Here is a 23,522-nt window from a genome sequence, read left to right on the forward strand (position 1 = left end):
AAAGCGAGAGATATTTTGGGGTGGTGGGAAGGGAGAGATACTCGGGAAGGGGGGGTTGGAAATGAGAGAGATTCAGGGAGAAAGAGATACTGGGGGGGGGGAAGGTGAGGGGAAGAGATATATTGGGGCAGGGGAAGAGAGATATATTTGGGGGTCGGGAGGGGAAAGAGAGAGAGATATTCTGGGTGGGAGGGGGTGAAAAGAGATTTTTTTTGGGGGGGGAAGGGAGAAATACTTGGGGGGGGGTGAAGGGAGAAATACTTGGAGTGGGGGGGAGGGGGAGAGATATACTTGGGGAGGGAGGGGGAAAAGAAATACTTGCGGATGGAGGGGGAGGGACGAGAGATACTTTGCGGGGGGGGAGGGGGAGGGGGTGGGAGAGAGATACTCATGGGCGGGGGGTGGAAATGAGAGACACGGGGGGGGGGGCGGGGAGAAAACAGATACTGGGGGGGAGGAAATGAAAGATAATTGGGGGGGGGGGGGAAGAGATACTTGGGGGGGGGGGGGGAGGGAGAGAGATATGGGGGGGAAGAGACATACTTGGGGAAGGAGGGGGGGAAGGCGGAAGGGAGAGAGGGCGAGAGACGACTGAGCGAGAGGGAAGTGAGACTGTGTGGGGGCGGGGGGAAAAGAAATACTTGAGGTGTGGAGGGGAGGGGAAGTGAGCGAGATACTTGCGGGGGGGGGGGGAGAAAGAGAGAGAGAAATACTCGTGGGCGGGGGGGAAGAGAAATACTTGAGGAAGGAGGTGGAGGGGGGAAGAGAGAGAGCGAGAGACAACTGGGTGGGGGGGAAGTGAGACTGTGTGGGGGCAGGGGTGAGAGAGAGAGAGAGAAAGAGACCGGGGGGTGGGGGGAAATGAGAGAGATATATCGGGGGGGGGGGGGGGGGAGGGTTAGAGATTTTCGGGCAGGGGGAGGAGAGATATACTTTGGGGGGGGGGTGGGGGGAAGAGAGAGCTACATGTGGGGGTGGGGGGGGGAGATACTTGAGGTGGGGGGGGCAGGTGAGAGATATACTGGGGGGGCAAAGAAAGATACTTGTGGGGGGGGGGGGGTGTTGAGGAGAGCTACTTGGGGCGGGAGGAAAGAGATACTGGCGGGGGAGGAAAGAGAGATACTGCGGAGGGGTGAGAGAAAGAGACCGGGGGCGGCGGGAAGCGGGGGTGAGAGAAAGAGAGTAACCAGGGAGATGAGAGAGAGGATCTGGGGGAAGAGAAAGGAAGAGGCTGGGAGCATGAAAGAGGCTGGGGGGAGGGGGGGTGAAGGAGGCTGGGGGAAAAGAGAGAGGCTGGAGGGGGGGGAAAGAGAGATGCTAGAGGGGGGGGAGGGGGGGAAAGAGAGAGGCTTGGGGGAGGGAGAGAGAGGCCTGTGGGGGGGAGGGTGGGAGAGAGAGGCTGGAGAGAGAGAGAGAGAGAGAGAGAGAGAGAGAGAGAGAGAGAGAGAGAGATTGATTGGGGGGAGAGAGAGAGAGAGAGAGAGAGATAGACTGGGGGGGTGCGGGAAGAGAGAGAGTGGGGGGCAGGAAGAGAGAGACTGGGGGGGGCAGGAAGAGAGAGACTGGGGGGGGCAGGAAGAGAGAGACTGGGGGGGGCAGGAAGAGAGAGACTGGGGGGGACAGGAAGAGAGAGACTGGGGGGGACAGGAAGAGAGAGACTGGGGGGGACAGGAAGAGAGAGACTGGGGGGGACAGGAAGAGAGAGACTGGGGGGGACAGGAAGAGAGAGACTGGGGGGGGGAAAGGGGGGGGGGGAAAGAGAGAGACTGGGGGCAGAGAGAGACTGGGAGGAGAGAGAGACTGGGGGGAGAGAGAATGGGAGGAGAGAGTTTGTACGATAAATTAAAAAATTTTTATGAATTAATTTAATTAATTCTACCATAAACAAACATGTAGAATGGGCATGTAAATGACAAATTAATTTTAATATAAATAAATGTGAGGTGGAGAATTTTGGTGGGAGGAATAAGGAGGTGACCTAATCCTTGGAAAAGAAGAATCTAATTGGGGTGGAGGTGCAATGGGATCTAGGGGTACAACTTCACAAATCATTAAAAGTAGCAACATAGGTTAAAAAAAAGCCATAAAAGTGCAAATAAAGCACTAGGAATTCAATTCCAGGGGTTAGAGTTCAAAAGTTATGTTAAACCTGTATTATCTGATTGTCTTATGATTTGAGACAATGGGTTGTCAATATGGCATTACAATATATATGCTTTTAAGTGGTGGTTGTTGTATAATTTGCCCACGGACGAAAAGGTTGCACTCAAAGGAGTTCATGGCCCATTCAGTACAAATAAAATTAGACGGAACATTGGTATGATACAGCAAAGGATCACCAATACCCAGTTACTTTAAAAAAAAATACTTTCACATCCATATATGAAAAAAATAAAATATACTTTCAGGTGGCCTAGCCCATCAGCCTCGAGTGGTACGGATGAACCCAGGTGGCTTCACCCTGACCTCCGCACAAATGTGGTGTCTAATGCCTTGGACAATGACCAGGGGCTTGGATTGCTCTTATGCCTTGTTGTTGTGATGAGCAATGCGGTACTTCTATTGCTGCAAGAACACTACAGCTAGTTGAAAACATTCAGAAATTTGTGGGATCATTAGGAATAATAATCAGTCAAACATAAAGGGGGTGAAATTCCTCCGATCAATAATTTTACCATCTTGTTTTATACTCAACATTGACTATTTTGCTAAAATTGTCAGCAGGAATTTCAGCCGAAAGAAGGTAAGCAAAGAAGAAAATGGTACAAATCGTGCTTTCAGAGCTGCAAGCTATTTATAAACAGTGCTTTTATTTTATGTACTCATTTGTTTTCTTTAAACTGTGCAATAAGCTCTCTAGTGGAATGCAACTGATTGAGAGATGGGTATGCAACAAAATGCTTTTTTACCCATGTACACGTTATTTGTCAATCTGCTCTTCTACAAGGTCCCTCCTCCCCATTATTTCTTCACCTTATTAGCTGAACTGCATTAATGATTTCCGTGCCAATGGTACAACAAGCACTCCTCCCTCACGTTCTTGAGGAGAAGTTAATACTTGAAATCATCTTCTGGATCTTATCCTCGTTTTTCAGTACGTTTGCCTTGACAGCACAATTCTTATCCTGCTGGTCCTTGATCAGTTGTTCCAGTTCAGCAAGTTCAGTCTTTAATGGCTCCACAGCAGTGTCTGTGACGCTGCAACAACAAAATAATCAACAGATTCAAGTTTGTAATGTGGTTATTACCACCATAAAAACTGCTAAGCTAGATAGATAGCTTTCCACATTTAACAGGTGAAAAAAAAATAAATAGCAGTTTCATTGATATGGCCCACAGTCCAAACAGCAAATGCTTAAGGGTCATTTAGGAATGCTTAGCATGCTTTACCATTGCAATCCCTCACACAGTGAGTTCCAGATTACCAATTTTCATATATAGTCTACTTCTCAATTCAAATTACCTAACAATTTATATTTATTTTAGCATTAAGTTCCAAATTGCTGCATTAATTTTGCTTAATTCAAAATATTAGATAATTCAGTTATTGCACTAAAATTTTTTTTAATCAGGATTGGACTGTATGTTCTGCAGTGGTCCCAGGGTCCATCATGCCATAGTGGAGAGCTTCAGAGTGACCTTTCACTTATGTTAAGGATACTGCGACATCCTCTGCCTGATGGTATCTCTTGTTCCCTGACTGGAAAGTTAAAGAGAAGGAAGAGTATTGAATCCCAGATCTGAAAACACTCTAACGGTTGTGAAATTGTGGAAAGCACTGCTCCGCAGCGTCACATATGAAAATTGTTGAGATACTTATTTGGAAGCAATGACATTAACAGATATGGGAACATGGAAAGGAATTGGGATTAAAAAGATGAAAAGCCACCATTAACAAAACAGTGGAGCTCAATAGGCCAAATGGTTTAATCATTGTTCCTATGTGCCACGACACATACGAGCAACAAGTCCGCTAAGGACCACAGGTGTGCAACTCAGAGGTAGCAATGTTCAAACTGTAGCGCTCCCGTCAGACTACACCTTGGGCACCACTTCTCATCACCACATCTAGTTCTGGTCACCGAGACCCAAGAGAGATATATACCTCTTGAGGTAGTTTAGAGAAGAGTCACTTGACTGATCCCTAGTATTAGAAGACTGAGTTTTGATAAAAGAGTGCAAAAGCATGCTTTTAAGGTAGAAAGTGACTGGAGGGTGATCTTGTGGAAGCATACAAGAGATAACAAACTGGGTGGAAAAGGTAGATCCAGAAAAGGATTTCACACTCGATCATGACAGAAAGACTAGTGAGTATAGCTTCAAACCATAAAAGACAAATTTAGGACATATCATGAAGTAGTTCTTCATACAAGGAGTGATCAACACATGGAATGGGCTTTGAAGAAGAGTAGCGGAGGCATAAACCCTGAAATGATTGAAGGAACAGGTGGGTGCCGTGATGGGGAGATTGTAGCGTTTTCTGAATGGATGAGTCAAGATAGGCAAAATAGTCTTTTTCATCTATATTTTAAAAAATTTGTTCCGGGATGTGGGCATCGCTGGCAAGCCCAGCATTTATTGTCCATCCCTAATTGCCCTTGAGAAGATGATGTTGAGCCACCTTCTTGAACCACTACTGCCCTTGTGGTGAAGGAACTCCCACAGTGTTGTTAGGAAGGGAGTTCCAAGATTTTGACCCAGCAACGATGAAGAAACGGCAATATATTTCCAAGTCAGGATTGTGTGTAACTTGGAGGGGAACTTGCAGGTGATGGTGCTCCCATATGCCTGCTGCCCATGTCCTTGTAGATGGTACACACTGCAGTCACGGTGCGCTGGTGGTGGAGGGAGTGAATGTTGAAGGTGATGCACAGGCTAAGTGAGTGGGCAAACATTTGGCAGATGGAGTATAATGTGGGAAAGTGTGAGGTTATCAATTTTGACAGGAAAAATAAAAAAGCAAATTATTACTTAAATGGAGAGACCACAAAATGCTGCAGTAGAGAGGAACCTGGGGGTCCTTGTGCATGAAACACAAAAAGTTAGCATCATTATCATAGGCGGTCCTTCGAACAAGGATGACTTGCTTCCATGAGAGTTCATAGATGTTTCAATGAAGGACCCGATGTTCCAGTCCTGAACTCCAGTTGAGGGGGTGGAAGATGCCTTTGCGGGAATTTTTTTTAAACGTGTGGTGACCGTTGCACATCAGCCACCACACGGGCTTGACAGAGCTATTATCCAGTGACAAGGATTAACCAGGATGACTGGAGACATGCTCTGCTGCACAGACCTAGTGCGCACAGATATTGCAGTGTGGGCAGGTCCGTGCTGCCCCGGACCCTCGGCTCTTCTGGGCCCCGTACACTCATTCGCCGCACCTCCACCACGATGTCCCAGGGCCCGGCGCTCCAGCTCTATTTATAGCCTCGACCTGCGGTGGTGTAGGCACTTTGTAGCCTTCTGGACTCAACATCCAGTTCAACAATTTCAATCCATAACCTTTACCCCTATTTTTTCACATGGCAGCTGTTGATGATTCTGTCATTCCCATTTGCACCTCTGCTAGACTTATCCTCAGGTACAGCAAGTAATCAGGAAGGCAAATGGAATGTTGGCCTTTATTGCAAGGAAGATGGAGTATAAAAGCAGGAAAGTCCTGCTACACCTGTATAGGGTATTGGTGAGACCACATCTAGAGTACTGCGTACAGTTTTGGTTATTTGAGGAGGAATCTACTTGCACTGGAGGCAGTTCAGAGAAGATTCACTACGTCGATTCCTGAGATGAAGGGGTTGACACATGAGGAAAGGTAGAACAGGTGGGGCCTATACTCATTGGAGTTTAGAAGATTAAAAGGTGATCTTATTGAAACATATAAGATACTGAGGGGGCTTGACAAGGTAGATGCAGAGAGGATGTTTCCACTCGTGGGGGAATCTAGAACTAGGGGGCATAGTTTAAGAATAAGGGGTCGCCCATTTAGAACTGAGATGAGGAGGAATTTCTTCTCTCAGCGGGTCATAAATCTGTGGAATTCTCTGCCTCAAAGAGCTGTGGAGGCTGGGTCATTGAATATATTTAAGGTGGAGTTAGACAAATTTTTGAACGATAAGGGAGTGAAGGGTTATGGGGAGTGGGCAGGGAAGTGGAGCTGAGCCCAAGGTCAGATCAGCCTTGATCTTATCAAATGGCGAAGCAGGATCGAGGGACTAAATAGCCTACTCCTGCTCCTATTCCCTATGTTCTTATGTTCTTAAGGGGTGCCAATCAAGCGGACTGCTTTGTCCTGGATGGTGTCGGGCTTCTTGAAGGTTGTTGGAGCTGCACTCATCCAGGCAAGTGGAGAGTATTCCATCACACTCCTGACTTGTGCCTTGTAGATGGTGGAAAGGCTTTGGGGAGTCAGGAGCGGAGACACTCGCAGCAGAATATCTAGAATCTGACCTGCTCTTGTTGCCGCATTATTTATGTGGCTGGTCCAGTTTAGTTTCTGGTCAATGGTGACCCCCCCAGGATGTTGATGATGGGAGATTCAGCGATGGTAATGCTGTTGAATATCAAGGAGAGCTGGTTAGACGCTCTCTTGTTGGAGATGGTCATTGCCTGGCACTTGTGTGGTGCGAATGTTACTTTCCACTTATCAGTCCAAGCCTGAATGTCGTTCAGGTCTTGCTGCATGTGGACATGAATTGCTTCATTAGCTGAGGAGTTGCGAATTGCACTGAACACTGTGCAGTCATCAGCGAAAATCCCCACTTCTGACCTTATGATGGAGGGAAGGTTATTTATGAAGCAGCCGAAGGTGGTTGGGCCTAGGACACTGCCCTGAGGAACTCCTGCAGAGATGTCCTAGTGCTGTGATGATTGACCTCCAACAACCACATCCATCTTCCTTTGTGCTAGGTATGTCTCCAGCCAGTGGAGAGTTTTCCTCTTGATTCCCAATTACTTCAACTTTATTAGGGTTCCTGGATGCCACACTCAGTCAAATGCTGCCTTGATTTCAAGGACAGTCACTCTCATCTCACCTCTGGAATTTAGCTCTTTTATCCATGTTTTGACCAAGGCTGTAATGAGGTCTGGAGCCGAGTGATCCTGGCGAAACCCAAACTGAGCATCGGTGACCAGGTTATTGGTGAGTAAGTGCCGCTTGATAGCACTGACGACGACACCTTCATCATCACTTTGCTGATGACTGAAAGTAGGCAGATCGGGCGTAAGTGGCCGGATTGGATTTGTCCTGCTTTTTGTGGACAGGACATACATGGGCAGTTTTCAGTATTGTCAGGTAGATGCTAGTGTTATAGCTGTACTGGAACAGTTTGGCTCAAGCACAGCTAGTTCTGGAGCACAAGTCTTCAGCACGACAGCAGGGATGTTGTTAGGGCCCATAGCCTTTGCTGTATCCAGTACGCTCAGCCACTTTTTGATATCATTTGGAGTAAATCGAATGGGCTGAATGGTTTCTGTGATGGTGGGGACCTCAGGAGGGATCCACTCGGAACCTCTGGCTGAAGATGGTTGCAAACGCATCAGCCTTATCTTTTGCACTTGCTTGCTGGGCTCTGCCATCATTGAGGATGGGGATATTCATGGAGCCTCCTCCTCCCATTAGTTGTTTAATTTCCACCACCATTCACAACTGGATGTGGCAGGACTGCAGAGTTTTGATCTGATCCGTTGATTGTAGGATCACTTAGCTCTCTTTATAGCATGCTGCGTCTGCTGCTCACATGTTGCACTTTCCCAGGTTGGTATCTCATTTTTAGGTACACTTGGTGCTGTTCCTGGCATGCTCTTCTGCACTCATTGAACCAGGGTTGGTCCCCTGTCTTGATGGCAATGGTAGAGTGAGGGATATGCTGGACCACGAGGTTACAGATTGTGATGGAATACAATTCTGCTGCTGTTGATGGCCCTCAGCGCCTCATGGATGCCCAGTTTTGAGCTGCTAGATCTGTTCTGAATCTATCCCATTTAGCAAGGTGGTAGTGCCACACAATCCATTGGAGGGTGTCTTCAGTGTGAAGACGTGATATCGTCTCCACAATGACTGTGCAATGATCATGGCTACCAACAGTGTCATGGACAGATGCAGCTGCAGCAGGTAGATTGGTGAGGATGAGGGCAAGTAGATTTATGCCTTGTCATCCATGAGAGGTGGGCCACAATTGGCCCCAAACTATACTATAAGTAAGAAGTGTAAATTAGAAGTATAAAAGTTAAGATTAGATTCCATTAGCAATCTAGCTGAAAAGGAAAGGTATGATAGCATAGAACCAATATGATACTTTTATTAGCAGTTTACTAAAGTTTTTGTATTTTAAAACAGTTACCATATTTAAAGAGTAATGGGCAAATGTGAGCATTTACCTCCAACATAAGTCAGAGCCGGTTTCCCCTTGGGGGAGGGGTGAGAAGAGGTGGTTCCTGTGATCATTCATCTAAAGAAGCAGACATAATTCAATGACATATGGATCACAGGTAGGGTTGGGCCACATTCTTTTATTCCCAGCCGAGCATATGCTGAACTTAGCTCAGCTGCTTCTTTTGGCCAGTTCCTGGATATCATCCATATTCATTGATAATTTACATTTGATTGAAATAGAAAAACAAATCATTCTTTGTAAATTAAAATATGGACAAAATTGTATCGAGGCTGAATTAGTACAATAAACACTATGGATTTGTTTTGAAATAGCCTCTGTAGGTCAACTAAAAGGATAGTGTTCAGTTAATAGTCACACAGCGCCATCTGAAGGCCCTTTATCTACTTTCGAGATGCATACAACCATCCACTCTGATGACATTCAGTTCAATGTTGAAACCCCAGCAAGTCTTTTTCTTCTAAATTGCAGAAAACATTAGGCAAATATATGTAGAGCATCAACCTCCACATACCGTGGGAATTTCTTTCCTCCCATAGAGAAAAAGTACCAAAGCCCTTTTACAAAAACTATAACGGCACTATTCAAGAAAGGAGAGAAAGAAAACAGGGAACTACAAGCCAGTTAGTCTGACATCAGTTGTTGGAAAAATGCAGGGATCCCTCATTAAGGAATTGGTAACAGGGCATTTAGAAAATCATAATAAGATTAGGCAGTCAACATGGTTTTATGCAAGGGAAATCATGTTTGAAAAATTTATTAGTGTTTTTTGAGAATGTTACGAGCAGGGTAGATAAAGAGGAACCAGTGAATGTAGTATATTTGAATTTCCAAAAGGCATTCAATAAGGTGCAACATAAAAGGTTGTTACGCAAGATAAGGGCTCATGGGGCTGGAGGCAATATATTAGCATGGATAAAGGATTGGTGAATGGACAGAAAACAGAAAGTAGGAATAAACAGATCATTTTCAGGTTGGCAGGCTGTAACTAGTGGGGTGCTGCAAGGATCAGTTCTTGGGCCTCAGCTATTTGCAATTATATTAATGACTTAAATGAAGGGACCGAGTGTAATGTATCCAAGTTTGCTGACGATACAAAGCTAGGTAGGAAAGTAATTGTGAGGAGGAGGCAATGAGCCTGCAATGGGATATAGACAGGTTAAGTGAGTGGGCAATAATATGGTAGACTATAAAGTGGGGAAGAGTGAGGATATTCACTTTGGTAGGAAGAATAAAAAAAAAGAATATTTTTCAAATTGTGAGAAACTATTAAATGCTCAGAGAGATACAGAGTGTTAGCACACAGTTACAGCAAGCAATTAGGAAGGCAAATTACATGTTAGCCTTTATTACACAGGGGTTGGAGTACAAGTGTAAGGAAGTCTTGCTACAAGTGTACAGGGCTTTGGTGGGGCAGGGAAGTGGAGCTGACTCCATGATCAGATCAGCCATAATCTTATTGAATGGCAGAGCAGACACGAGGGGCCAAATGGCCTACTCCTGCTCCTATTTCTTATGTTCTTATAAGTACCATATAACCTTGTAGAGTGCAACACAAAAGCATTGAAGGCACTGGCTTACTATCCCATCCTTATAAAAGCTTGGTGTACTGAAATTTGTTAACTAACCAAATAATTCATAACTCACAGCATCATACCTACCTGTGGATCATTGACGTTGTTCTGTTTCAGCAAGTTATTATACTCCTTTGTGCATGCTGTTTCAACCACCATTAATGTTCCCTAAAAACATTAAAATTTCTGCAGCAGCAGTTATCATATGGATTACAACTCAAATTAAAATAGAAAATGTAAGCCATCATGGCTCTACAGCTAAATGCACCGCATGATTTTGTGGTACAGAACAGATAGGTTTGATGTTTGTCTGGTGTGAGTCAACCAATCTCTGCCAGGGTCAGCAGTGGGACGTACTATAATTGGCTTCAGTAGGCTTAGGGCAGGTAGAAAAAAAAACATCCTGTTCCTAATCATTATCCAGAGGCCCTTGTGGAAAGTGTACGTGTGAAGAGGTCTCCACAGCTGAGACTCGAGCCTGAAGTTTTAAGATTGGTTGTGAACCTGAACACAAGTATGGAAGCACAGGATTCATGCCTGCCTGATGTGATGACTGCTGACTCTGCTGTAATTTCAAGTTAGATTCATTAAAATAGTTTGGGTGATCGTCAGGTGCTATAAATGCCCATTTTGGGGTGAGAGATAGCAAGCTGTTACAGAATTTAAAGATCTGTTGCAGCTTAAAGGGACAGAAAGGATACTTAAGGGGCAAAGGATACTTAAAGGGTTAACGGTGGATAAGCAATGGCAAACATTTAAAGATCACATGGATGAACTTCAGCAATTGTACATCCCTGTCTGGAGTAAAAAATAAAACGGGGAAGGTGACTCAATCATGGCTAACAAGGGAAATTAAGGGTAGTGTTAAAGCCAAGGAAGAGGCATATAATTTGGCTAATAACCTGAGGACTGGGAGAAATTTAGAATTCAACAGAGGAAGACTAAGGGTTTAATTAAGAGGGGGAAAATAGAGTGCGAGAGGAAGCTTGCAGGGAACATAAAAACTGACTGCAAAAGCTTCGAGAGATATGTGAAGAGAAAAAGATTAGTGAAGACAAACGTAGGTCCGTTGCAGTCGGATTAAGGTGAATTTATAATGGGGAACAAAGAAATGGCAGACCAATTGAATAAATACGATGGAAGACAGAAATAACCTTCTGAATGTACTAGGGGACAGTGGGTCTAGTGAGAAGGAGGAACTGAAGGATATCCTTATTAGGCGGGAAATTGTGTTAAGGAAATTGATGGCCGATAAATTCCCAGGGCCTGATAGTCTGCATCCCAGAGTGCTCAAGGAAGTGGCCCTAGCAATAGTGGATGCATTGGTGATCATTTTCCAACAGTCTATCGACTCTGGATCACTTTCTATGGACTGGAGAGTAGCTAATGTAACACCACTTTTTAAAAAAGGAGGGTGAGAGAAAACGGGTAATTATAGACCGGTTAGCCTGACATCAGTAGTGGGGAAAATGTTGGAATCAATCATTAAGGATAAAATAGCAGCGCATTTGGAAAGCAGTGACAGGATCGGACCACATGGATTTATGAAAGGGAAATCATGCTTGACGGATCTTCTGGAATTTTTTGAGGATGTAATTAGTAGAGTGGTTGTGGTGTATTTGGACTTTCAAAAGGCTTTTGACAAGATCCCGCACAAGAGATTGGTGTGCAAAATCAAAGCGCATGGTATTGGGGGTAATGTACTGACATGGATAGAGAACTGATTGGTAGACAGGAAGCAGAGAGTCGGGATAAACGGGTCCTTTTCAGAATGGCAGGCAGTGACTAGTGGAGTGCCGCAGGGCTCAGTGCTGGGACCACAGCTCTTTACAATATACATTAACGATTTAGATGAAGGAATTGAGTGTAATATCTCCAAGTTTGCAGATGACACTAAACTGGATGGCGGTGTGAGCTGTGAGGAGGACGCTAAGAGGCTGCAGGGTGACTTGGACAGGTTAGGTGAGTGGGCAAATGCACGGCAGGTGCAGTATAATGTGGGAAAATGAGAGGTTATCCATTTTGGGGGAAAAAACACGAAGGCAGAATATTATCTGAATGGCGGCAGATTAGGAAAAGGGGAGGTGCAATGAGACCTGGGTGTCTTGGTACATCAGTCACTGAAAGTGGGCATGCAGGTACAGCAGGCGGTGAGGAAGGCAAATGGTATGTGGGCCTTCATAGCGAGGGGATTTGAGTATAGGAGCAGGGAGGTCTTACTGCAGTTGTACAGGGCCTTAGTGAGACCTCACCTGGAATAGTGTGTTCAGTTTTGGTCTCCTAATCTGAGGAAGGACGTTCTTGCTATTGAGGGAGTGCAGCGAAGGTTCACCAGACTGATTCCAGGGATGGCTGGACTGTCATATGAGGAGAGACTGGATCAACTGGGCCTTTATTCATTGGAGTTTAGAAGGATGAGAGGGGATCTCATAGAAACGTATAAGATTTTGACGGGACTGGACAGGTTAAATGCGAGAAGAATGTTCCCGATGTTGGGGAAGTCCAGAACTAGGGGACAGTCTTAGGATAAGGGGTAGGCCATTTAGAACTGAGATGAGGAGTAACTTCTTCACTCAGAGAGTTGTTAACCTGTGGAATTCCCTGCCGCAGAAAGTTGTTGATGCCAGTTCATTGGATATATTCAAGAGTGAGTTAGATATGGCCCTTACGGCTAAGGGGATCAAGGGGTAGGGAGAGAAAGCAGGAAAGGGGTACTGAAGGAATGATCAGCCATGATCTTATTGAATGGTGGTGCAGGCTCGAAGGGCCTAATGGCCTACTCCTGCACTTATTTTCTATGTTTCTATGAAACAATTATTTACCACTTCTATTCAGAGAAAGAATGTTTGATGTCTAGAATGGCTGTAGGGTCTGCAGGAGGACACAGAACCGCCCCAGATTCTGTCATGAAAGAATAGAAATACTGCTGCAGGAAGTAAGGCAAAGGAGGGTGATGCGTTTTGGAACAGAGCGCTGCCGAGTCTCAATGAGAGTTGCCGGAAGCAGAGAATACCAAGTCCACACCTAGGCCAGGCTGTGCTGCAAAAAGTTGAGTGAAATTACCCGGTAAGCCACAATAGAGAAAGCACAAATGTCCCAAGAATGCATTATACCAAGACTCTGTCACTTACAAAGAACTCCTCTTAAGACTGTCACTACCATCATCATCATAGGCAGTCCCTCGGAATCGAGGAAGATTTACTTCCACTCTTAGCATGAGTTCTTAGGTGGCTGTACGAAAACCACAGTCTCTGTCACAGGTCGGACAGATAGTCGTTGAGGGAAAGGATGGGCAGGGAGCCTGGTTTGCCGCACGCTCCTTCCGCTGACTGCACTTGATTTCTGCATGCTCTCGGCGACGATACTCGGCGAACTCAGCGCCCTCCCGAATGCACTTCCTCCACTTAGGGCAGTCTATGGCCAAGGACTCCCAGGTGTCACTGGGGATGTCGCACTTTATCAAGGAGGCTTTGAGGGTGTCCTTGTAATGTTTTCTCTGCCCTCCTTTGGCTCGTTTGCCGTGGACGTGTTCCGAGTAGAGCGCTTGCTTTGAGAGTCTCGTGTCTGGCATGCGGACTATGTGGCCTGCCCAGTGGGTCAAGTGTGGTTAGTGCTTCAATGCTGGGGATATTGGCCTGGACGAGGACGCTAATGTTTGTGCGTCTGTCCTCCCAGGGGATTTGCAGGATCTTGCGGAGACATCGCAGGTGGTATTTCTCCAGCGACTTGAGGTGTCCACTGTACATGGTCCACATCTCTGAGCCATACAGGAGGGCGGGTATTACTACAGCCTTGTAGACCATGAGCTTGGTGACAGTTTTGAGGGACTGATCTTCAAACACTCTTTTCCTCAGGCAGCCGAAGGCTGCACTGGCGCACTGAAGGCGGTGTTGGATCTCATCATCAATGCCTGCTCTTGTTAATAGGAGGCTACCGAGATAGGGGAAGTGGTCCACGTTGTCCAGGGCCACGCCGTGGATCTTGATGTTTGGGGGCAGTGCTGTGCAGCGAGGACAGGCTGGTGGAGGACCTTTGTCTTACTAATGTTTAGCGTAAGGCCCATGCTTTCATACGCCTCGGTAAATAAGTCGACCATGTCCTGGAGTTCAGCCTCTGTGTGCACAGACGCAGGCGTCGTCCGCGTACTGTAGCTCGACGACAGAGGTTGGAGTGGTCTTGGACCTGGCCTGGAGATGGCGAAGGCTGAACAGCTTCCCACTGGTTCTGTAGTTTAGCTCCACTCCAGCGGGGAGCTTATCAACTGTGAGGTGGAACATGGCAGCAAGGAAGATTGAGAAGAGGATTGGGGCGATGATGCAGCCCTGCTTGACCCTGGTCCGAACATGAATTGAGTCTGTGATCAGACCGTTGGTAAGGATCACGGCTTGCATGTTGTCGTGGAGTAGGCGGAGTATGACGACGTACTTTTGGGGGCATTCGAAACGGAGGAGGACGCTCCATAGACCCTCGCGGTTGACAGTGTCAAAGGCATTTGTAAGGTCGAAGGCAGCCATGTATAAGGGCTGGCGCCGTTCCCTGCATTTTTCCTGCAACTGTCGCGCTGCAAAGATCATGTCCGTTGTGCCCCGGAGGGGATGAAATCAGCACTGCGACTCCGGGAGAAGCTCCTCGGCCACGGGGAGGAGATGGTTGAGGAGGACTCTAGCGACGACTTTCCCAGTGGCTGAAAGCAGGGAGATTCCTCTGTAGTTGCTGCAGTCGGACTTGTCCCCCTTTTTTAAAGATGATCACTGCATCTCTAAGATCTCCCAGCAAGCTCTCCTCCTTCCAGATGAGAGAGATGAGGTCATGTATTCGCGCCAGTAGTGCCTCTCCACCATACTTCAGTGCCTCAGCAGGGATTCCATCTGCTCCCGTAACCTTGTTGTTTTTTAGCTGTCTTATGGCCTTTTTTACCTCAGCCAGAGTTGGGGTCTCACTGAGGTGGTGGCGGGTAGCATGCTACGGGATGGAGTCGAGAACACTCGAGTTAAAGGCAGAGTCTCGGTTGAGGAGTTCTTCGAAGTGTTCCTTCCAGCGGGCCTTGACTGCCTCGGTGTCCTTGAATGTTTCCCTGTTCTTGGCCAGGAGTGGGTGGGGCCTTGAGAGTTTGGTCCGTATGTGGCCTTGACTGCGGTGAAGAATCCTCGCACATCATGGCTGTCGGCCAGCTGCAGTATCTCCTGTGCTTTCTCCATCCACCACCTGTTCTTTAGGTCCCGGGTTTTTTGTTGGACCTTAGCCTTTAGCCGTCTGTAATGCTGCTTTGCTCCTCCCGAGTTGGGTTGCTGTTTAAGGCTCAGAAATGCCCTGCGCTTGCAGTCTATTAGTTCTTGAATCCCCTGATCATTCTCATCAAACCAGTCCTGGTATTTCCTGGTTGAGTGACCGAACGTCTCCTTGCAGACACTGTTATGTAGGCCTGGAGGGCAGACCAAGCGCTGTGGGCATTCTGCATCTCGGGATCATCAAAGCATGCCAGGTTAGCTGTGAGGCGCTGACTGTAAAGGGCTCTCTTAGCTGGTCCTTAAGTGCCCCGGCATTGACTTTTTTGCGACATTGCTTCTGCTGCCCCCTTCACTTTGGGGCTATGTTGATGTCAATGATGGATCGCATTAGGCTGTGGTCCGTCCAGCAGTCGTCGGCTCCTGTCATGGCATGGTGATGCGCACATCCTTGCGATCCCTGGCTCGGACTCGAGCAGCTGCCGGTGCTTGGAGCGAGGGTGTTGCCACGATGCCTTGTATTTGTCTCTCTGGCGGAACAAGGTGTTGGTGATGACAAGTTCATGCTCTAGACATTTTGTCAGGAACAGGGTACCGCTGGAGTTGGCTTTCCCGACCCCCTCTCTGCCAATCACGCTTCCCCAGAGGTCTGTGCCTTTGCCGACCCTGGCGTTGAAGTCGCCGAGGAGGATCAGTTTGTCGCCCGCGGGGATGCAGGTCAGGGACTTTGCGGTTGGAGTAAAAACCCTCTTTGGCCTTATCTGTTGCATCGAGTGTTGGGGCATAAGCACTGATGACTGTGGCGCACTGGTTCCGGGATAGGGTGATTCGAAGTGTCATGAGCCGTTCGTTAGCCCCGCAGGGGGAGTCTTTGAGGCGGTCGACCAGCTCGTTTTTGATGGCGAAGCCGACTCCGTGGAGGCGACGTTCTGTCTCTGGTTTCCCTTTCCAGAAGAAGGTGTAACCTCCACCTTGTTCCTTGAGCTGGTCTTCCCCTGCCCGCCGGGTCTCGCTTAGGGCTGCGATGTCGATATCAAAGCATCTAAGTTCCCGGGCAACTATGGCAGTGCGGCGTTCCGGTTTGTCGCTGTTGGGATTGTCCATGAGGGTCCTGACATTTCAGGTCCCGAACTTCATGTTAGAGGAGTGGAAGATGCCTGTGCGTGATTTCTTTTAACGTGGGGTAATCGTTGCATGCCAGCTACCACACGGGCTTAGCTGAGTGAGGTCTTGGTCCAGTGGCAAGGGGGTCCAGAACGACTGGAGACCAGGCACTGTTATATGGGCCTAATTGCCTACGGCGAGATGTTGACCGCAGGCTCGGCGCTGGGCAGCGCCTTTGATGGTAGGTGGTCCAAAGTTTGTTTGGGGGCAGGCATTGTTGGGGGGGGGGGGCAGAGGTGCACTGGAGTTCAGAATGGGGGTGCACAGGAGTAATAGCCATTGTACTCACCAGGTGCTGGAGGAGGAGAGGTCCAGATTTTGTGGGGGGGGGGGGGGAGGTCCGATAGCCAGGTCCAGACGGGAGATCTAGGTCGCGTAGAGTCAGCAGGAGGTCTATCCGGAAAACGCCAATGCGTGGTGTGGCGGAAGGCCTGAGGTCGGCCTGAACTTTGGGAATCGCGGGGATGGGGTTAGGGTGGGATTTAAGTCTTTAAGACCACCTATTGGAGTCTATTAGGACTAGGGCTAGGGCTTGGGGAAGTTTAGACAGGAGGAGGGAGAACATAACATAAGAATTTGGAACAGGAGTAGGCCATCTAGCCCCTCGAGCCTGCTCCGCCATTCAACAAGATCATGGCTGATCTGGCCGTGGACTCAGCTCCACTTACCCATCCGCTCGCCATAACCATTAATGGTTAAAAATCTATCTATCTGTGATTTGAATACATTCAATGAGCTAGCCTCAACTGCTTCCTTGGGCAGAGAATTCCACAGATTCACAATCCTCTGGGAGAAAAATTTCTTCTCAACTCGGTTTTAAATTGGCTCCCCTGTATTTTGAGGCTGTGCCCCCTAGTTCTAGTCTCCCCGACCAGTGGAAACAACCTCTCTGCCTCTATCTTGTCTATCCCTTTCATTATTTTAAATGTTTCGATGAGATCACCCCTCATCCTTCTGAACTCCAACGAGTAAAGACCCAGTCTACTCAATCTATCATCATAAGGTAACCCCCTCATCTCCGGAATCAGCCTAGTGAATCGTCTTTGTACCCCCTCCAAAGCCAGTATATCCTTCCTTAAGTAAGGTCACCAAAACTGCACGCAGTACTCCAGGTGCGGCCTCACCAATACCCTATATAGTTGCAGCAGGACCTCCCTGCTTTTGTACTCCATCACTCTCGCAATGAAGGCCAACATTCCATTCGCCTTCCTGATTACCTGCTGCACCTGCAAACTAACCTTTTGGGATTCATGCACAAGGACCCCCAGGTCCCTCTGCACTGCAGCATGTTGTAATTTCTCCCCATTCAAATAATATTCCCGTTTACTGTTTTTTTTCCCCCAAGGTGGATGACCTCACATTTTCCGACATTGTATTCCATCTGCCAAACTTTCGCCCGTTTGCTTAACCTATCCAAATCTCTTTGCAGCCTCTCTGTGTCCTCTACACAACCCGCTTTCCCACTAATCTTTGTGTCATCTGCAAATTTTGTTACACTACACTCCGTCCCCTCTTCCAGGTCATCTATGTATATTATAAACAGTTGTGGTCCCAGCACCGATCCCTGTGGCACACCACTAACCACCGATTTCCAACCCGAAAAGGACCCATTTATCCTGACTCTCTGCTTTCTGTTAGCCAGCCAATTCTCTATCCATGCTAATACATTTCCTCTGACTCCGCGTACCTTTATCTTCTGCAGTAACCTTTTGTGTGGCACCTTATCGAATGCCTTTTAGAAATCTAAATACACCACATCCATCGGTACACCTCGATTCATCTTCCATTGTCTCTTGATTCTCTTGAGTCCAAAAATCTATCAATACCAAGTAGCATGCAAGATGAGGAATCAGTATATATGAGGTTAGATATGATAGGAAATAAGGCATATGATGTCACATTTGCCTCATTTACATGGAACAACCCAAAAACAGGCAGTACTTCCCTTGGCAGGACAGGTAAGTAAGTGGACAGAAATCTTATGCAACAGAACTCCGCTCAATTTCCCAATTGGATCCATCCAATTAGAAAGTCAAGGCTTCACTGTCCAACAACAACAATTTGTATTTATATAGCGTCTTTAATGTAGTAATGTAGTAATCCTAAGGCGCTTCACAGGAGTGTTATAAGACAAAACAAATAAATTTGACATGGGCAACATTACGGAAGTGGAAATTTGCCACATAAGAAGAAATTACGACAGATGACCAAAAGCTTGGTCAAAGAGGTACGTTTTAAAGAGCGGCTTAAATGAGGAAAGAGAGGTAGAGAGGCAGAGAGGTTTATGGAGGGAGTTCCAGAGCTTCAGGCCCAGGCAGCGCAAGGCACAGCCACCAATGGTTGAGCAGTTATAATCAGGGGTGCTCAAGAGGGGAGAATTTGAGGAGCACAGATATCTCGGGTGGTTATGAGGCTAAAGGAGATTACAGAGATCGAGAGGGGTGAGGACATGGAGGGGGATTTATAAACAAGGATGAGAATTTTGAAATTGAGGCATTGCTTAAGCGGGAGCACAGGGGTGGTCAACAAGCACAGGGGTGATGGGTGAGTCGGACTTGGTGCGAGTTAGGACACGGGCAGCTGAGTTTTGGATGACCTCAAGCTTACGTAGGGTAGAATGTGGGAGGCCAGCCAGGCATGCATTGGAGTAGTTGAGTCTCGAGATAACATAGGCATGGATGAGGGTTTCAGCATCAGATGAGCTGAGGCAGGGGCGGAGACGAACAATGTTACGGAGGTGGAAATAGGCAGTTTTAGGTGCAATTTCTCTGCACAGTATTCTGGGATAAAATTAAATTAGATTTTCAGTAATCTGCAGAGTGACGATGGTTTCTTACTTGTGAACTTGGCCATTTTTAGTGACCATGGAGTGCATGTCCACAGATCCCTGAAGGTGGCAGGCCAGGTAGATTAGGTGGTTAAGAAGGCATATGGAGTATTTGTCTTTAGTAGCTGAGGCATAGAATACGAGAGCAGGGAGGTTATGCTTGAACTGTATCAAACACAAGTTAGGCCACAGCTAGAGTACTGCGTGCAGTTCTGGTCACATTACAGGAAAGATGTGACTGCACGAGAAAAGGTACAGAGGAGATTTACGAGGATGTTGCCTGGACTGGAGAATTTTAGCTATGAGGAAAGATTGGATAGGTTGCGTTTGTTTTCTTTGGAACACAGGAGGCTGAGGTGAGACCTTATTGAGGTGTATAAAATTGAGGGGCCTAGATAGAGTGGATAGGAAGGACCTAGAGAGGTCAACATCCAGGGGGCATAGATTTAAAATAATTGGTAGGAGGTTTAGAGGGGATTTGAGGGGAAATTTCTTCATGCAGAGGGCGGTGGGGGTCTGGAACTCACTGCCTGAAAGGGTGGTAGAGGCAGAAACCCTCAAAGTATTTAAAGGGTACTTGGATGTGCACCTGAAGTGCTGTAACCTACGGACCAAGAGCTGGAAAGTGGGATTAGGCTGAATAGCTCTTTGTTGGCCGGCGCGGACATGATAGACTGAAATGGCCTTCTTCCGTGCTGTAAATTTCTATGACTCTATGGCCCTGAAATTACAGCCTCCCTGGGTCCATACGGAATGTGTAAACTTGAGGTCATCCAAAACTCAGCTGCCCGTGTCCTAACTCGCACCAAGTCCGACTCACCCATCACCCCTGTGCTTGTTGACCACCTCTGTGCTCCCGGTTAAGCAACGCCTCGATTTCAAAATTCGCATGGGCAAGATTGCGGTATTTGCCCATCTCTTGCCCAGCGAATGTCCGTAAACCTCTTGTGCCTGGTAAAAGCAGGCGCATAGCCTACTTTTACCAGCATAAGAGTTTTAAAACAGATAAAAAGCATATAAAAATAAAATTTAAAAACACATTTTTGTTAAAAACCCTGCCCACTCAGGTAAGTTTATTTTAAATCCTAATTACAAAACTTTAAAAAAAAATCAGAAAAATATTTTTTCTAAGACATTTATGAACTTTCATTTCAATTAATTTTAATTATGCAAGGTGTGTTTTTTATTTTTTTATGTTGTGTATAGTGTGTTTGTTTTATTTTCTCATTAATAACAATGAGAACTCATAGATACGGAGTTCTCATTGCTATTAATGAGAATACTGTACCTGATTGGTTGGGCAGTCACATGTGACTGCACCTTCTGCGTTGGAACCTCATGGACGGGAGCACGCTTCGCAGCGTGGGAAGAGAAGGACTCCCCACCAGAATCGCAGGAGTCTCCGGGACCACCAGGTAATTTTGTAAAAATTCTCGGGTCGGAGGCGTTCATCCGAAAGAAGCCTCCGACCGGAATTTTAGGGCCTGTGGGCCCAAGTTTTCGCCCTCTGTAAAAACGGCGCACCTCCATAAGGTACGCCGATTTTCTGGAATAAAAAGGGTGCCTAAAACTTACCTTGTGATTCTGCGAGCTCCTCAGGACGTCTTCGTGCTCGGCATGGCACAGCACAAGGAGTCGGGGGCAGAGCCAGGTCCCAGCACTGAAAACAGTGCCCGGACCTCTACACATGCGCACTAGAGTGTGCGCGCATGTGCAGTAGTTCCTCGCCCCCAAGGCTGCGTGAGAGGTTGCCCAATGCATGCCGCCCCTTGCCCTGGCCGAATGGGCTCCCAGGGTGAAGATCGGGACTTGGGCCTCCCTCCCGTTCAGCTCCCGCTCCCCCCGCCCCTCCCGTTCAACTCCCGCTCCCCCCCCCCCCAACCCCCACTCCCGTTCAGCTCCCCCTCCTCCTCTTCCTTCACGTCTTCGGCAGGGCCCACCCACCCGGAATCTTGCTGGGGGCAAGCCCCGCCCGAAGTCTTCGGCGGCCCGGCCAGGCATCTGCGTCGTGGTCGGCAGGGACCACCCACCCGGCACCTTGCTGGGGGCTGGTCCCGCCCAAAGTCTTCGGCGGCCCGGCTTCAACGTTGTCGGCGGGGCCCGCCCGCCTGGCATCTTGCTGGGGACGGGCCCCGCCCAAAGTCTTCGGAGGCCCGGCCAGGCATCTGCGTCGTGGTCGGCGGGGCCCGCCCGCCCGGCATCTTGCTGGGGGCAGGCCCCGCCCGAAGTCTTCGGAGGCCCAGGCAGGCATCTGCGTCGTCGGCAGAGCCCGTTCAGCCTCCCTCTCCTCTCCCTCCAACCCTCCCTCCTCCTCTCCCCCAACCCCTCGCTGTCAGAAACACAGAGAGACACTGACACTGACAGAGAGAGAGACACTGACGCAGAGAAACACACACTGGGGGAGCCCCATCCCAGCACGCTGTTGGAGGGCTCCCAGTGCTGCAGTAGGTGAGTATAAACTTAATTTTTTATTTATTGATTGATTTTTTAATATTTTTTTAAATTTTTTTTCATTTATTTATTGGTTGACTTTTTGATTTATCATTTATTATTGATGATGGCTCTTTATTTGTAAAAGTGAAGTGTGTAATGTTTGTAAACCCCCCTTCCCCCACCCCTATCTCTCGTTCCCTATGCCTGATTTATAAATGTAGGCAAGGTTTTTCTGAGCGTACAAAAATCTACATTTACTCCATTCTAAGTTAAGTTTGGAGTAAGTTTTCGCTGCCTAAACTTGCAAAACAGGCTTAAGTGGCTGGACATGCCCCCTTTTGGAAAAAAAAAATCTGTTCTAAAATGAAACTATTCTAACTCACTAGAATTGGAGCAAACTAAATGCGGAGAATTGCAATTTCTAAGGTGCTGCATTCTAAAAAAAATAGGAGCAACTCAGACCGAAACTTGAGCCCACTGATTCTAGTTATGCTGCGATGTGTGGCCGGAAGCTCATTTCAGGGTCAAATATAACACCTTAAGTTGCGAACAGTCTGGTTCAGCCTCAGACAGATGCAGGACGAGGGATGCAGTTTGGTCCAGGTTCATATGAGTGCAGGACGAGATCGTCATCTGAGCTTGTGATCAAGGCATACAACTAGGGCAGAAGGGAGCTTTACTTTGTACCTGGTAGAGCTAATGGGCCTGAAATTCCAATTGAGGTCTTCCCGCGGGCAAACGAGTGAAATAGTGAAAAAAGATGCGCACTTACTTGTTGCTGCTGCGCCCGTTCAAACATCCGAGCCTGAGGCCTCTGGTGACTGCGCGTCGCAACGCGTGCACTTGGGAGCTGGAGACAGCAGCCAATCAGGTTAGTATATTTTCTCATTCATAGTAATAGGAGTTCCATAAGTCCGGAACTACTATTACTATGAATGAGAACGCCCCTCCCCCAAAACACAATAATAAATAGAAACTAAACTACATATTAAAATTCTTATAAAAAAAATATTTTCCTGACTTTTTTTGAAGTTTTTTTAATTAAGCCTTAAAATAATCTTACTGTAGTGGGGAGGGTTTTTAAAAATAAAATGTGTTTTTCTAACTCTATTTTAAAATGTGTGTGTATTTTTGAACACTTGCGCCTAAAAGTAGGCTATACGCAAGCTTTTAAAAGGACATTTGCAGGGCAAGATATTCATAAATATCGGAAATCTTGCCCTGCAAGTGTCCTCGCTCCTGATATGCGTGTGATCTGTCAAGCCGGAAATTGACAGATCGGAAAAGCCGGTTTTCAACGCATGCGCATTGCCGATGCCTTCCCGGGTTTGTAGAAACTTCGTACCGACCCGGGACATCGGAATTTCAGGGCCAATATTTGACCCAGAGTGCTTTTAAAAAAAATTTAGAGTTTTTGTCATTCACACTGATGGGTGCAAAATAATTTTACAAAATAGAAAAAACAACAAACAGAGCTTCAAATTTGAAATTATGTCTGTTTTTGTCTTCCCTTTATGCTTGGATAAAACATGCCTCTTGGTATCTCTGCGCTCCTCCAATTCTTTCTGGGCCACTAAAAATGACCAAGTTCACAAGTAAGAAACTATTGTCACTCTGCAGATTACTGAAAATCTGATTTAATTTTGTTCCAGAATACTGTGCAGAGAAATTGGAAATCGTGAATTGGAAGAAATAACTTGAGACCAAAAAGTCTCTTCACACTGGTATTAGAATTGAATGATTCATTCCATGTTACAATAGCTAAAGTGACTTGAACAGCGTGAACATAAATAACTGATAACAGGCAGCTCCAAATATCTGAAGGCCAAGAATGGCATGTCTGACTCCAACCTTGGAAGGATGTGAAGAGGAGGGTTTCATCCAAGAGTGAGACAAAGAACCCGACATA

At 47.0% G+C, this 23,522-nt stretch overlaps 1 protein-coding gene across 4 annotated transcripts in view; it reads right to left on the reverse strand.

Annotated features, from left to right (window-relative positions):
* Positions 1–2,791: 2,791 nt before the first annotated feature.
* Positions 2,792–23,522, reverse strand: part of traf3ip1 (TNF receptor-associated factor 3 interacting protein 1) — a 302,416-nt gene continuing 281,685 nt past the window's right edge. For all 4 annotated transcript variants that reach the window (XM_070876062.1, XM_070876063.1, XM_070876061.1 and 1 more), the window contains one exon: positions 2,792–3,198. In XM_070876062.1, coding sequence (XP_070732163.1) covers positions 3,033–3,198 — 166 coding nt within the window. In that variant the 3' untranslated portion in view covers positions 2,792–3,032. The remainder of the gene's footprint in view (positions 3,199–23,522) is intronic.

This window comes from Pristiophorus japonicus, chromosome 3 (genome assembly GCF_044704955.1).
Source record: "Pristiophorus japonicus isolate sPriJap1 chromosome 3, sPriJap1.hap1, whole genome shotgun sequence".
Classification (NCBI taxonomy): domain Eukaryota; kingdom Metazoa; phylum Chordata; class Chondrichthyes; family Pristiophoridae; genus Pristiophorus; species Pristiophorus japonicus.